This window comes from Botrytis byssoidea (genome assembly GCF_014898295.1).
Source record: "Botrytis byssoidea strain MUCL 94 chromosome Unknown BBYS_033, whole genome shotgun sequence".
NCBI lineage: Eukaryota > Fungi > Ascomycota > Leotiomycetes > Helotiales > Sclerotiniaceae > Botrytis > Botrytis byssoidea.
The window spans coordinates 176,762-190,923 of NW_024065874.1; the positions used below are offsets into that span (position 1 = coordinate 176,762).

At 41.7% G+C, this 14,162-nt stretch overlaps 7 protein-coding genes across 7 annotated transcripts; 5 read left to right on the top strand and 2 right to left on the bottom strand.

Annotated features, from left to right (window-relative positions):
- Positions 1 to 220: 220 nt before the first annotated feature.
- On the bottom strand, positions 221 to 598 carry EAE97_011093 (uncharacterized protein; the record flags this gene model as incomplete). The annotated part of the gene is made up of 2 exons (XM_038881608.1): positions 221 to 304; positions 416 to 598. The coding sequence occupies 2 exons, from the start codon at positions 596 to 598 to the stop codon at positions 221 to 223; spliced, it is 267 nt and encodes an 88-aa protein (XP_038727535.1).
- A 1,241-nt stretch (positions 599 to 1,839) lies between these two features.
- EAE97_011094 (uncharacterized protein) lies at positions 1,840 to 2,932 on the bottom strand (the record flags this gene model as incomplete). Its single annotated transcript, XM_038881609.1, has 2 exons — positions 1,840 to 2,700; positions 2,756 to 2,932. The coding sequence occupies 2 exons, from the start codon at positions 2,930 to 2,932 to the stop codon at positions 1,840 to 1,842; spliced, it is 1,038 nt and encodes a 345-aa protein (XP_038727536.1).
- A 1,039-nt stretch (positions 2,933 to 3,971) lies between these two features.
- On the top strand, positions 3,972 to 4,877 carry EAE97_011095 (uncharacterized protein; the record flags this gene model as incomplete). Its single annotated transcript, XM_038881610.1, has 3 exons — positions 3,972 to 4,378; positions 4,428 to 4,554; positions 4,605 to 4,877. 3 exons carry the CDS (start codon positions 3,972 to 3,974, stop codon positions 4,875 to 4,877), a joined length of 807 nt encoding a protein of 268 aa, XP_038727537.1.
- A 56-nt stretch (positions 4,878 to 4,933) lies between these two features.
- Positions 4,934 to 5,549, top strand: EAE97_011096 (uncharacterized protein; the record flags this gene model as incomplete). The annotated part of the gene is made up of 2 exons (XM_038881611.1): positions 4,934 to 5,320; positions 5,385 to 5,549. The coding sequence occupies 2 exons, from the start codon at positions 4,934 to 4,936 to the stop codon at positions 5,547 to 5,549; spliced, it is 552 nt and encodes a 183-aa protein (XP_038727538.1).
- A 1,604-nt stretch (positions 5,550 to 7,153) lies between these two features.
- EAE97_011097 (uncharacterized protein) lies at positions 7,154 to 7,354 on the top strand (the record flags this gene model as incomplete). The annotated part of the gene is made up of 1 exon (XM_038881612.1): positions 7,154 to 7,354. One exon carries the CDS (start codon positions 7,154 to 7,156, stop codon positions 7,352 to 7,354), a length of 201 nt encoding a protein of 66 aa, XP_038727539.1.
- A 1,523-nt stretch (positions 7,355 to 8,877) lies between these two features.
- Positions 8,878 to 9,480, top strand: EAE97_011098 (uncharacterized protein; the record flags this gene model as incomplete). Its single annotated transcript, XM_038881613.1, has 2 exons — positions 8,878 to 9,094; positions 9,152 to 9,480. The coding sequence occupies 2 exons, from the start codon at positions 8,878 to 8,880 to the stop codon at positions 9,478 to 9,480; spliced, it is 546 nt and encodes a 181-aa protein (XP_038727540.1).
- Positions 9,481 to 11,696: 2,216 nt separating this feature from the next.
- EAE97_011099 (uncharacterized protein) lies at positions 11,697 to 12,663 on the top strand (the record flags this gene model as incomplete). Its single annotated transcript, XM_038881614.1, has 2 exons — positions 11,697 to 11,958; positions 12,023 to 12,663. 2 exons carry the CDS (start codon positions 11,697 to 11,699, stop codon positions 12,661 to 12,663), a joined length of 903 nt encoding a protein of 300 aa, XP_038727541.1.
- Positions 12,664 to 14,162: the final 1,499 nt, after the last annotated feature.

A 14,162-nucleotide genomic window follows, 5' to 3' on the forward strand; every position in this document is an offset into this window, starting at 1 on the left:
ACAGCTTGAGCACATTTGCCCTGTCGTTCTCACCACCATGAACTTTGAAGTCTCACGCGTTCCCTTAGAGTATGCACAGTATGCTTACCTTCTTCTGATGCGCCTGCTTCACCAATTTTTTCTATTCGAACTTTCCATCATCCCTCAATCTCTTCTCCTCTTTAATCAACTTCTCTATTTCCACCTTCCAGATATTGTGCTCTTTGAATTGCGAAATCAGCTACCTCATCTCAACTAAATTGAATTGTCGAGCACGAGGACCATCGCCTGCGACCAGAATTTTACCAGGGAAACCGACAAGCTCCTCGGCATTATTGTAATCGAGAACCAAAGGTCACATCTGTTAGTACGCACCAACACATGCGACGTATCATATCCGAAGGATGAGAAGGTACTTACAGTAATAAAGCCAGACGTCCCATTCAATACATTGCTGCATATCCTGGGCTGCAGTCTTCCATTCCACCTGCTTGACACCGCAGCGCTCAATCGTTGTGTCGAATTCCGCCTCAGTGCAGATGCCACGGAAGGAAAGCTTGTCGTCGAGGACCAAGTGCTTGATATCCTCGAGCACAGATATGTACTCGAAGTCGGCCATGGTTATCGGTGTGTTGTAGTTGTTGGACTTCTTACGTGGAGAAAGAAGATGTATTGATAGAGAGAGAAGTAGGATTGTAATGAGAAAGGAATTGACTTTAAGAAGATAGAAAACTCTGTGGGATATTCAGGTTTCTTAGGGTATTGTTTGATTCAGGCTTCGAGGCAGGAACTTTTGAAGTTGTGAACGACTCCATCATGGGATAAATATGCATGGGGTGGAAGTTGATTTTGACTTGAGGGTTTGTGTCTAGAGGCTGTTTATTCCACTGACTCTAAGTGTCAGTTCCAGAATAAGACTCAATGGGTTGCATTCCCTAGAGCTCTAGAAGCCAGAGAGTTCAGGTATGGATGAATCCATTGACTAATTCAACCTACTTCAACTATTAATCACATCAAAGTGAGAGCTCTAGATACGAACAATGAATCTATCAGAGAGTCCAGCTATCAAGGATAAATGACTATTTGCTACTAATCCATCAAGCACAAATAGCTAGGCCTTTAGGAACTCCATCTCATCAACCACACGAGACCATTTCCATTCACCCAGCCGAAGTAATACTTGAATTTCAATTTTCTGTCCGCCAACAATAATCAAAGTAGACTCTTCTCTTGATAGAAAGCTTAAAACACAAAGGGTCTTCCCATGGATACTAAAAATCAGCTTTTGCTCCTTCTCATTAGTTAAATTGTCGGCTAACAGAACTCGCAAACGCAACCGATTAGGAAGATATAGAAGCGAGTTCTAGTTATTTTCAGGCAGATGAATAGATAAATTACGTGCAGCGTAATGTATTGAAGAATAGAGGGATCATCGTACCTAAGATATCGCAGGGTGTATTGTTGATATAGCAAGCCGAAAGTTGTGCAACTATCCCGGCTGGATCCTGCGATGAACATTCTGCGTGAAGACACCATGTAGAGCACTGACGTGATATTCATCTAGATTTCCTGAGATGAGCTACTTGTTGTAGACGGTAGGCTGCAATGTTAACAGGTTTCTCCTACTATTTTCATAGAATTGGCCGAACAGTGCTAAAATTTTAGCATTAAGTATTAGGCACACCTCGAAATTTTGTAAATTTTCTATGCTTCATACGAATTGATACGGGAACATTGATAGGATTGGACCGACAAAAAGTGATGCTCGGACTGCTACTAATATTGATGGAACGAAGAGTACGAATTTGAGCACGTGGAAGATTTCAATCTTTGGATAGAGCTATATGAGACAGGGTATCATTAATTCTCATCTCCATATCCCGAGGAATGATACTCAAATTCCGAAGGTAATGGAGCATCCCCTTCAAGATCATCATCTACATTTCTACTTACAAGCGGCTTTTGAGCTTCTACCTCCGGTATTACACTTGGACTCATAATCGGCTGCTTTGGTGCAGATATTGGTAGTTTGCCCAAGACCCTGGTCATCCAAGCCGCCCATTCCCACGGTCTATCTCTATCACCCGGCAACGAATTGAAATATTCCCAACCCATTACACCACCGAATGTAGAATATCTCAACTTCAGATTGAGAAGGACTTCCTGCAGAACCTCAAAAGGCACCCACCCACTACCATTCCCCGGATTGGTAACCATACCCACCACTATTTTATGTGCAGGCCATCCCCGCATCATCATCATATCATATCCAGCCGTCTTACTCATATCCCCCCACCCACAATAAAACTGCGTATTGTACCATTCAATACTACTTCCTCGCATAACCTCCAGCGCTTCGTAGTTGAACCCACTTAGATTATGTTTTGGCAGTTCAGATACCAATGCCGCAGCCACAGGCGCGAGTGTAATGATAAATCCAGCTCCGAAATCCGCTTTCAGTCTATCAATTAATCGGATAATTCCACCAAGAGTCATTTCTTCTTCGACATCAAGATCTAAACCATCGAGACCCCGCTCGCGGATAAGATTTCGTAAAGGAATGTAATAGAGTTCGAATGTGGCATCGTCTTGATCGAGTCGTGTGAATGAACCCTTTGCTGCCCCGCCAAGCATTCCCATTACTTTTATTCCGGAGGCTTGGAGGATTCGAAGTTCCGCCCACATTGTAACGAATCGTTCATGGTGAGGTACATGATCGTTCTGCCATTTGTCAATACTTGCACACATAAATCAGAAAGAGATGTGGCAGATGTACCAGAGATATATTTCCTGGGGGATCATTGAGATGAATCGCGGCAACATTGACATGTGTCACCGCAATGTTTGGTTTGGTTATGATTGGTAATATTGAACATAATTTGCCATCGGGATGATGTTGCGTCTGATAATATATGACGATTCTAGGAGTTGTAGGAATTGGAAGGGGAGGCATTGGAGAAGAGTCGTTATTGTTTGATTTGTTGGTGAGGTTGATGGTGGTCAGGGTCCTAGAATTAGTGTTGGGCTAGGCCGGTGGGGCACGAAGCTTATGCCGCTCGGAGTTTGACGTCGCCCTACGAATACCATTATCACCATTGTGCAAGTGTTCATGGTGGCATTGTATGTGTGCTTTTAGTAGTTTTGAACGAAAGACACATGCGAGGTCAACTTGTCGAGCTCAAGTCTGAATACACAACGGCGAGAATGATTCCTGTTTGATGATATTTTTCTCCTGCTCCTCAGCTTCATCCCACGATAGTTGGTGATTATCATACAGATGAGGCTGCAAGCCTTTAGGTGTGCATTTAGTTATTATGATTCTATAATGATACCGCGGGAGATGTTCGCCGCTTTAGGAGTGGTCATTGCATTCCGGATGTTACTGGGCAGTACGAACAGATGACCACAAGTGCTGCAGCTTCTTCGCACAACACGGTCATCAATAGAAGCTTCTCGCAGCATTAAAAGGTATATCGCAACAACAATGCGTCCGGCAACACACTCATCCTGCAGAGTAACAACCATTTACATCTCCGAGACTTCTGATCCTGTGCTGTCTCATGTCTCTGCATCGCGTCCATTGGCCTTCGACTGGCCGCATTTCATATACCGAAGCATAGAAAGGCTCCAGGCTCTACAAATTTTCCTCTAGGCAATTGATTGGCTGCGTATCACGGCAAGCTGCGTTTATCATAGGATTTCTTAGCCATATGAGGTGCTGGCCTCCAGAGCCAGGGAAATTGCCTTGCTCTGCGCCTCGTTCTGTCTGCCTGCTTTGCAAGTAAGCTCTTGTGACTTGCGACACTCCTATTTTTCTTTGGGCTTGTAGTCTGATTCTTTGCAAATTCTTATTCTCTGTTTGACTCATCACTCTAGCCTCAAAAATCACATTTGTTTTAGTTTTCAAGGGTTGTCGCCTGTCTTTCGTCGATGATTGAGGATTCAATGTTCTTTGAATTTATTTTTTGACATTTTCTCTTCGATGTATCGAAATGTCGGACCCGCTCTCTGCGGCTAGTTGTGCAGCTGGAATAATCTCCCTCGGCATTCAAGTCTCCCAAGGCCTGGTCACGTACTGCTCTCAAGTCAAGAACTTTACGTCGGGGATAGCTACATTCAAAGCTAAAGCAAAAAGCGTTGACGGGATTTTACAGAATCTCGAAAGTGTGTTGAAGAAGACGGAACGTGAACGGAAAATGACACCTAAATCTGTTATTTTCACGCTGAAAGGTTGTGCAGAAACATTGGGAAAGCTAAATGAAGGGGTTGGCAGACATGGAAAGGATAGACTTTCGAACAGACTTACATATTGTTTTGTGCGGGATGATTTAGCAGCCGCTTACAATATTTTGGATAGCTTACAGCATAATTTGAGCAATGCTCTTCAAGTTGGAATACTGTACGTATGTCAAAACGTCCTAGATGGTATTTCACTAAAAGTAGAATAGGGAAGAGAGTACTCGCCATCAAGCAGATATAACCCAAATGATTATGGATCAATCTGTTACGCATCTTCATACCTCACGAAAATTCGAAGGCTATTTCGAAGTTTTATCAAAGAAGATAGATATTATAGTAAAGTTGCATGCATCAGAACCCATGATTAAATTACTAAGTTGACATAGATATCAAATAAACAGCAGCCTCTTCTCCAAAGCCCTTCTTTAATGGCACGAAGATGCTTAGATCTCAGAGCCGCCAAGGTTGAATCCAGCTTTTTGCTATTGAAATACAAACACAACGTTCGACTCCAACTCCCTCGTCCCCATATCCTTGCCAACCTCCAGAATCTCAATATGCTGATGGACCTCGACATCGCACCTCTGTGCATTATGTCCTCTGGAAACAAAACTCTTCGAGTCAACATACTTGTCCTGCGTGTAAAGGTTGGCAAATAATTCAATAGAAGTACAATTTTTGCAACAAATTGTTAGGATACTCCATAGCACTCACTATGTTTCTCATACATGGTGCCGGCGGCTTTTCAATCGGCCCACTGTTGGATATTAGTGCCATAGCACCTACTTCTTCGCCTGATTTCCGCTTACTATATTCTACTAAATACATGCATCTCAGTCGGCGTCCCTTTTACAGGGCTTTGAATGGTAAGAGCTGGATATACTCGAAATGTGATGCCTTACGAATGTATCCCGAGTTTGATAGCTCAGGTGGATCGCATTGGGGATCAAATAGCCTCGTTATCAAATATGATGAGCCGGACAAAGCTATGGAACAGCTCGAAGAGCTTTTTAATCATATTTTGAATGAGTTGCGTATATTGTTTCAAAACGGGAAAGCCTCACCCAACGATTTAGACGAATCTGGCGTGCCACTATCTGAGGTGCGTATTCAAAAGACGATATTCTACATAGGTATTAATGTCTAACTCATTTAAATGGACACAGGCTGTTTGTGGTTGGCTAATTTTTGCGCTTGACAACGAGCTCATCAAATTTTCAAAAATGTACATCTACACTAAGAGTCAGAGACTAGCTAAGTGCCAACATGCGATCAGAATATTTCGCACATTTATCGAGCATGCCAATTCCATCGGTTTGAGTACATCATAGGTCTATTCCTTCATTTAACTGAGCGCGTTCACGATGAATAGTGGTTTATTGTGAAATTGCACATAATTCAAAGTGATAATATTTACAGAAACATCTTAGAAATTCTCATGGAGACTCATTTTTCGTTGCCTGAAGATGTCGATGAAGGAGACTTTACAAGACTCCAGGAGAGAATATGCGACCTCGGCGCCATTATAAAGCATACGCCAGAATATACCTGGAAGGCTGAATTACTTAGGATTTTTATACGCCAGACACAGCGTATCGATGGTACATTTTGTTCACCCTTATTTTAGACTTAGGTGAGTACGACCTCAGTGATTGACTTGCCCACAATCCTCGAAGCAATTTTCCCACAATCTGAGAAAGGCTTGGAACACATACTCTCTCAAGATCCGTCGGCGATCAATGAAGTTCTTTACGAAAGTGGAGAAACTCCATTACATCTCGCACATCAGTGGCCGCAAGGATTTCTTATTCGTGCAAGGGGTAACGTGAATTAATGCAATGATTGCGGTGAACTGCCTCTTACATTGGCAGCGAATAGAAATTGCTATTCATCGATGAAGATTCTCCTTGAGAATGGCAGCATGCTCCGCACCTACTCCCCGCAATATTCGAGGAGTTTGAGTGGTGATGATGCAAGTGATTTTCTGAGATGCATCAGAAATCGGAGAGATTCATGGAGATCGACGATCTTTGATCATTTGATTCAAAGAACACATGGGTTACTCGAGCTGGCCCGATATTTGATGACCGCTTCTCCCACAAGCATGCCTGGATGGCTCAAAACAGATAGGGCTCTAGATGTTCAGGCTGCCGATGTGGTAAAGGAACTCAAGCGTCATAGGGTATATATAGACCCAATACTCCTCCCTGCATTTCACTCAAAGACAACTATAGTCTATCACAAGAGAAACCTCAGTCCATAATTAGCAGAAGCTCTTTATCAATCTGGCTTCCTCGACATAGATTCACGTGATCATGAAGACCGCTTGCCTATATTGGCACAAACAAAGTTTGAGACGTATGAAACATTTGATCTGCCACGTTGGCTTATCACGAAAGGAGTTGATCTCACAGGAACACTGGATGAGTAGAAGATGATTACAACTTTACATGATGTATGCAGTTCCGCCGGCAACAATCACAGACGTTGGATCATCGAGAATTATGAGAAAACGAAGAAGCCTCCTGAGGATATTGACCTGACAGATGTGGAATTTTTGCAAAACTTTCCATTAGACCTTCTAGACGTTGATGTCATCGATTCTTGCATCTCTGCTTGCTCAATGAGTGGCTGTCTACCAATCACATGCTTCTTGGGTGATATGTAGGTGGAGTTCAGAACTGGGAACCCTGATCACCTTTGTGGAAGCTGGGAGGTATTAAGCGATGACCCATGGGTAACGTGGCGCGGCGAGCTAATGGTGAGGACATTTGCAAAAATGCTGGAGTCGAGGTTTAGTACATGTCCCTGGCTAGTCCATAACATTATTCGACAATGTACTTTCTATAAGCTGGGACTCACGCATACGTGTAAGTGTAGTCAAAGAATTTGTCCACCTGCCAGCTCTTTTACGAAGGATGAAGTATACAAAATCATGGAAGAAGAGCAAGACATGATAGAGCAGCTTGAGAGCCTCACAGCCGAATTTGAGAAAATTTTTGCAAATTCTGGGAAGCCAATACATGCGTTTTTGAAAGACGATTGGAAATCGAGGATGGAGGAGATCACGTCGGAGAGTACCTTAAATGAAGATTACATGAAGGAAGTTCCGAAAATTGGTGTGATCATGCGATGAATGCTGAAATTCTTTCTTGAGGAGACTGGGTGGGTGAAACTATTTCTGCAATACAATACATGCGTCTAAAATAATGTCTTAGGCTTCTGTTATTCCATTCATTATTTCAGCAGAGCGTGTACATAGAGAGTTCTAATATGGAAGGAAGGAGCACTAAGTTCATTTTGTGATGAACGAAATCATACTTGCGTGGGCTTGGATCACGGATTTTGATTCAACATCAGGATGATCCTATCCCCCCCCCCCTCTTCTTTTGTTTGGATTAGCCGTCTCATATTTATTATTCTTTTCTGCATAACATGTCATCTATCGGCAATTTACACTTGTTTACCAAGATTGTATAGTAAGCACGGTATCAGCCAACGAAAATTCTTACCCTCAAATACGCAAATTTCCGAAAATTCTGTGCTTAGCAATGTGATTTTTGTAAAATCTTCCCAACATCAACTTTTAAGAGACTCTGAATTTACTTTCGAAATTACCGGCACAAGGTGTCCAAGGTATCCTTTGATATGGAAGCAAGTTTTTTTTCTAGAATGCCTAATCTCTTCATTTTTCAAATTGGACTGCAAAGGAAGTCAGTAATATACTAGGAATAGAAAAGGTGTCCTAGGTTCGAACTATCTCGAGTAAGCGAGAATCGGATGCATTGACAAAGTAAAATATCTTTGTATTATTGGTGAGGTCAAAGAGAAGTAGCTTGTTATATGTTTTGATGGACATTGTTTGGGTAAAAGAAGTCCTTCCTTGACTCTCAAGATATCCATCTTGAGAGCCACTAGGTCTGAAGCTGACTTTAGTTGATGGCATCCGTTCGTCCAAGTGTCTGAACAATGGCTGCTGGCTTCTAAATTGTGAAGACACCTTCAAAGAATCTAATTCATCATTGTGTACCTTGACCATAAATAAAGCATAGTACAACAATAAGTGATCAATCGAAACAGATCACATTTCAACAGTGTAAAATCCTTTCTTAATGCGGAAAAGCCGACACAGCCAAAAGAAAAAAAACAAATAAACATCGATTGCAAATGAAACAGAATTATCGATTCTCACTACGAGGACTTTCATCTAGAAATACATAGAAATTTTCTTAGCTATTGAAACAATCTTAATATCTAGAAATTGCGTGATCCAAATGATTCTATTTACACTTCTGTTAAGCTTGTCTTTCGAGTGGTTCGAAGTCTTTATTTATCTCATTAGAAGAGATACAATCCATAGTATGATCTTGATCCTTAGTTATCAAATTCACTTCTTCAAGTAATTCCAGCCAATGCCGCACTCAAAATACAGCAGGGGAAATAGGAACTCAATATTTAGCCGTAGAAACATCCAATCCACTAGCGATACAGTTGTTTCTTCACTACGGTCCTTGGGCTCTCCAGCTTAACAGGCTATTTATTAACCGTTCTGCTCCTTAAGTACCTTCCTTCATCTCGAGCAAACTATCATACTCTCTTCAAGCACTTCTTCTAAATACATTTTGACCTCACCGCGATCTTACACACATCTCATCAATCATGGAAAATTATCCATTTTACCAATCGATAGGTCGTCATCTACAACATATGATTGTTGTCGATTCTCGTTCATATCGCGGACAAGTCAGCAATGAGGAGTTTTTGGCGGTTGCTGCTTATTGGAGCGAAATGATTCAAAACAATGACTATCATCGAGCTCTCGCCCGCCCCGACTTTGATCTATACAACATAGACTTTAAGATCTGGGAACACTTTTGTAAGTTTTAATCCATCACCTCAATTCGAGGAATCGAGAATTAACAAACCATGCTAGTCGCCATGAACACCACAAACAACTGGGTATCATTCCCATGCGTCGATCCTCGTGGACCACTCGACATGCCCGACATGAATCCATTCCCGGTCACTCACTATAGTCCTCGAACAGCCGATCGTGTACCTATTGCGCCAGCCCAACAAAATACAGCTCCTGATGTTGGTGCTTCTACTCAGGCTCCAGCATCAGCGCTTAGAGAACAACTTCCTGCATATCACCACGGCCTATCCGCTCATGAAATGGAACACTTAGCGCGAAGAGAGGTCAATGAACGTTTAAGACGAGGAGTTAAAGGCCGGTCCACCAAGCAATCGCGATTTCATTAAGAAACGTCTAGGTGCTGGTCGAAATCACGTTCTTTGTGGTACTGAAACTGCTTGTCGCTTTTACCCCCTGTCTTATCTCGGACGGGTTATACAAGTTGTTATACAGTATTGGATGTGCAAAGCGCAAAGGAGTCATATTCATAATGATATGAGATACTGAGGTTTCGGGGGACCAGGGGAATATAGGATTTATCATGATGTATTATGGAGAAGTAATGTCAGCTCGATAGGCATCTGTCCATATGACCCAATCTCTGTTGGCTGTAGCAATGGACATCCATCAGATGATCTTGTTTTCTGTTCCTATGCTTAGAATATATGCATGCTTGAAACGCCATGCTGGTGCATTATTGATTATGACTGAATTCTTTGAGTGCATTCTCGCAGTAGACCGCAACCCCATGAGAGACACTCAATTAGATCATCAGAGTAGATATCAAGAACTCAAGTTAAATTTTTAGTATAGGCCCTGCTTCGCAGTCTTTCGAGAATCAAATAACCTTATGATATCCCCCTGCAAGTTAATCTTTCCATAAATTCAATTGTATATTTAGCACATAGTCTTCTCACCAAGCTTGAATAATGAATTTAATGTGTCTGTTCTTGAGAACCTTTATGGTAAACGGCGGAAGAAAGATAAACATGACCAATAAGGAATAGTTTGTTTGTCTCTTACCTCTAGCATCATTGAAGTCTTCTTAGTGGGTAAATCGATTGGAATCGGCCATTAAGGAAAAATTTGAAGTCGGAGTATTCTAATGATAGGAATTCGAATGAATCTTTTATAGTTCTGGGTGATAGAACAAGGAAATTGGCGAGGAAGAGATAATGCAAGGGCAAGTGGACAATATTAATAAAGACACCTTAACTTTTAGCATTATTGATCTGAGAAATTGTAGACACGAAGTGCAAGTCTGATCAAGCTAAAGTTGATGAGTAGCTTACTCTTTTCACTATAAAAATCTTGAATATTCCAACATAGATAGACACTTATTTTACTTGTTTTATAATCTAAGTAACTGGAGCAAATCTTGCTTTGGAAACTATGGGTATTTTCATCATATAATGTCTCTTTCATGAGGCTACCTCGATCCCTTTCATCGAGGTAATGGTGTGCGAGGTTCTCGTACACTCGACACTATTCCTTTGGATTCCATCATGGTAACGATATCTCGGCTCCTTAATGCTTATTTTCTGGGGGAGGCGTCAACGATGAATAGTTGCGCTTATCAATCGCTCAGATACCAGAATTTCATAGAACAGGGCGCGGCAGAGTGTCAGCCAAGCTTTGGGAGTCTAAAAGACCGAGGATGAAGATTCGAATACTGCTCAAGGGAAGAAGTAGGGAGTTCATCAAATGATGAAGTACAGAATGCATGTGGATGAAAGAATCATCTACTACAAACACATTGCCAGCGATTAGTCGACGATTCATTCAAATCTCATACTCAAATTGCTTGGCTTAATGGTTTTGGATTCTTTCAATAGTTTGCTCAGTAATTTAGATTGTAGTATATGAATGGATTGGTCCCGTCACATAAATCTACGTCCTCTAGATTCTTAGCCAGAGTTCCACTAGCGGTCCAAACTTGTAGATATGGTAGGGTTCTATTTGAAGACATGACAGTTCAGACTAGACTTGTGTTCATTCGGCTTTCAGCCGAATGGCGATAGGCCCGAATCAATGCCGATAAGTTATTCAGAAAAACAAATTCACTTTATATTCCGGGAATTTACGGCAAATGCACGGCTACTAGCCCGAAGTAGCTGGTAAGTCCTCTTTCGAAGCCGAACGAATGGAAGCTAAGATTATTACTGAAGAGAAATATTTCACTCAACTGCATCTTCAATTCAAACACCACGGAGAGGAGAGTAGCGAATGCGAATGACACGTTATAATCGAACCATACTTACGATACCGATACTTGTGACACATTTGTACCCGCTGTACCAAGTACCTCCACGATCTCTAGAACTGTTCTTTCAAACGGAAACTATGGCTTTGATCGCGAGGAAGTCCTTATAAGCATCACTTCTTCCAAGTTCATGCCCATTTTGAACATCCATGGAGCACCTCATTTTCATAATAAATGCCAGCTTAACCGCGACTACTTCAAATACATCGAATCCCTATTATTTAAAGTCAGAACCATCAAGCCCTTCTATAGAACAAGAAGATCCCCTCTTTATAATAAAAGCCAAGGTAGATAATCGACATGGCCGATAAAATTACGCCTGCCGGCGATACACACAGGATGCCAAAATTATATGTATCAGTGCTTCCAGACCTTGCACGTCTACTTCTCAGTCAGCACTTGCCATCTGTGGATGGCAAGACTGTCACTGTTGATGAATTTGCCGCTGCAGTAGAAAAAGCAAAGGCATATATTCATAGCAAGAAAGTTTTTCTTCAACTCCAACTACTTCGACCAGATTATGTGCAATTTCTTGTTGATCGGGAAGCCTGGGAAACATTTTGTAAGCATTCGATTGATTATCTTAAATCTCCAAAGGAGATGAGACTAACTATCACCAATTGTAGGCGGAAATCCAGCTCAGAAAGACAGCCCAAACTACAGACCCTTTCCAAGAGAAGATCCTCGAATTGAGAATCCTCTTCCTCAGTATTTTGACCCTAACCGTCTTACGCCCGATAGTTATGGCCTCATCTATCGCGATAATTTACATCCAGATTGTCCTAACTGCACCTGTGGCACCATTTCCCGAAGGAACTCCGAGAAACAATACATTTACAAAGATGGGGGTGCTCGAATGACAACACCTAAAGATGAATACTCTGCTTATCAGGACGAGCTTGATGAGTTTCGTGAGAGACTTGAAGCTAAGTCTAAAAAACTAGGCTATAAAGACGCTGATGATCGGTGGGAGAAGGAGTGTGAGATTCAACAGGCTAAGGAAGATGAGAGGATCAGAATTGAGGGCGATTCAAAGTCAAAGTCTGATCTAGAGGCAATCAAGATCAATGAATTGGATGTTATGGAGAATGCAGAAGAGTCAAAGGCAAAGGGAAAGGCGGATCTAGAGGCAATCGAGATCGTGGAGATGGATATACTAGAGAACGCAGAAGAACCAAAGGAGCCAGAGACAAAGACAAAGGCTACTACAAGAAAGATGAAAGTTAAGAGCGCCAAAAAGCTTTGCTCAGGTTGTTTCTGCATGTAGCAACACGGTGGAGATGGTTGTAAATTATGGTGCTAAGAAACGTGTTTAGCACTATAAGACAGTGGGGTACAGGGGAGGCTGCGAGTTCGTTCAAGACATGGTTTTTATTTCTCTTTATTCTGGCTGCTAGATAAAACGATATCTAGTCTCTGACAGACTTCACTAATACTCAATGAAGAAGTTGAGAAAGATTTTCTTATGTCTCAGTTATTTACGAAAGCCTCTGATCGACCGGCTTTGAGTGTATCCATGACACGAGTTTGAAGGGCAATTTGAAGATGAGATTTATCGAAAGAAAATGATGACTCCTCAAACAGAAGCCAGTATTTGTTTCTATACAACTAAAGACTAGCAAGCATACAGGTGGGGGATTTTGCCTCCTATAATTCAACTTAATTAATATGCAATACTACTTCCCTCCATGCCTTTAAAGTGCTTTGAATATCTTCTGAACCTAGTGATCTGATATAAAGACTGTGTCCTGAAGATCACTCATGGAATGATACAAGGCAAATTTTGCCTGTAAAGAAAACGTACACAGGTGAAAGGGAGCTAGGGATGAATAGTCGTAGATGATGCGCCACGCTGCTTTAGAAGAAAAATTTATCGCAGTGTTGAGATGAAACCATGCAGCGGAGAAGGATAGATCACCAGAGTTCGGCGAGTGGTGAGGCTGGGCATATTCAGTCAGTGAATGATGACGTCAGTAATTTCATGCTGATACATTTTTGTGTATCAACTGCAGCATTTACTCTGGAAACGGGTGACATCCATAAGGCTGGCGTTAGAAACATCTTGGCTGACAGCATAAGCGCATCGCGTTGCAAATATGAAATCTCTCCCACTCTTTCCAAAAGCCCTGCTGAGTGGTCAGGTGATATGAATTTCTTTACTGCGATATCTTATGGCAAAAAGATTGTGCGGAAATCTAATTGCGCCATATCGTGCAAACTAGTGTATCACCATAGATCCAAAAATTTCGCAGATGCACCTCTTCCTCTTATACTGTCGCAAGACCATGGCGCGGAAGATTGAATAATGATGCAAGATTTACACCTCAGTTGTGAGAAGGAAGACAAATCGAATCAAGTGCTTCCTCACCAATGGAGATCTCACATACATCACCTTCCCGTATAATTAGCGAGAATTGACCCCATGAAGACCTGGAACAGTTGTGGATAGCTCATTACAAGCCTTAGTCCGGATACGCCCAAGTTTGATGGTTTTCAAAATCGAAATGAAATTTCAATGAACGATCGACTGCCCTATTAACTTATTCTTGATGTTGCTGAATGGTCAACACCAAGGTGAAGTATATTATATGTAACATGATCTATGTTATTCTCGTTTAACATGATCAATTGGGTTAGTGGATGTGAGACGTCAAATGTGGGGGGCATCTTCCATAATCTTAGTCATTCACACCTCAATATTAAGGTCGTCATTATTGTAGTAAAGAAAAACAATACTTGACGCCGTTTTGATTTTTTTTTCCCTTT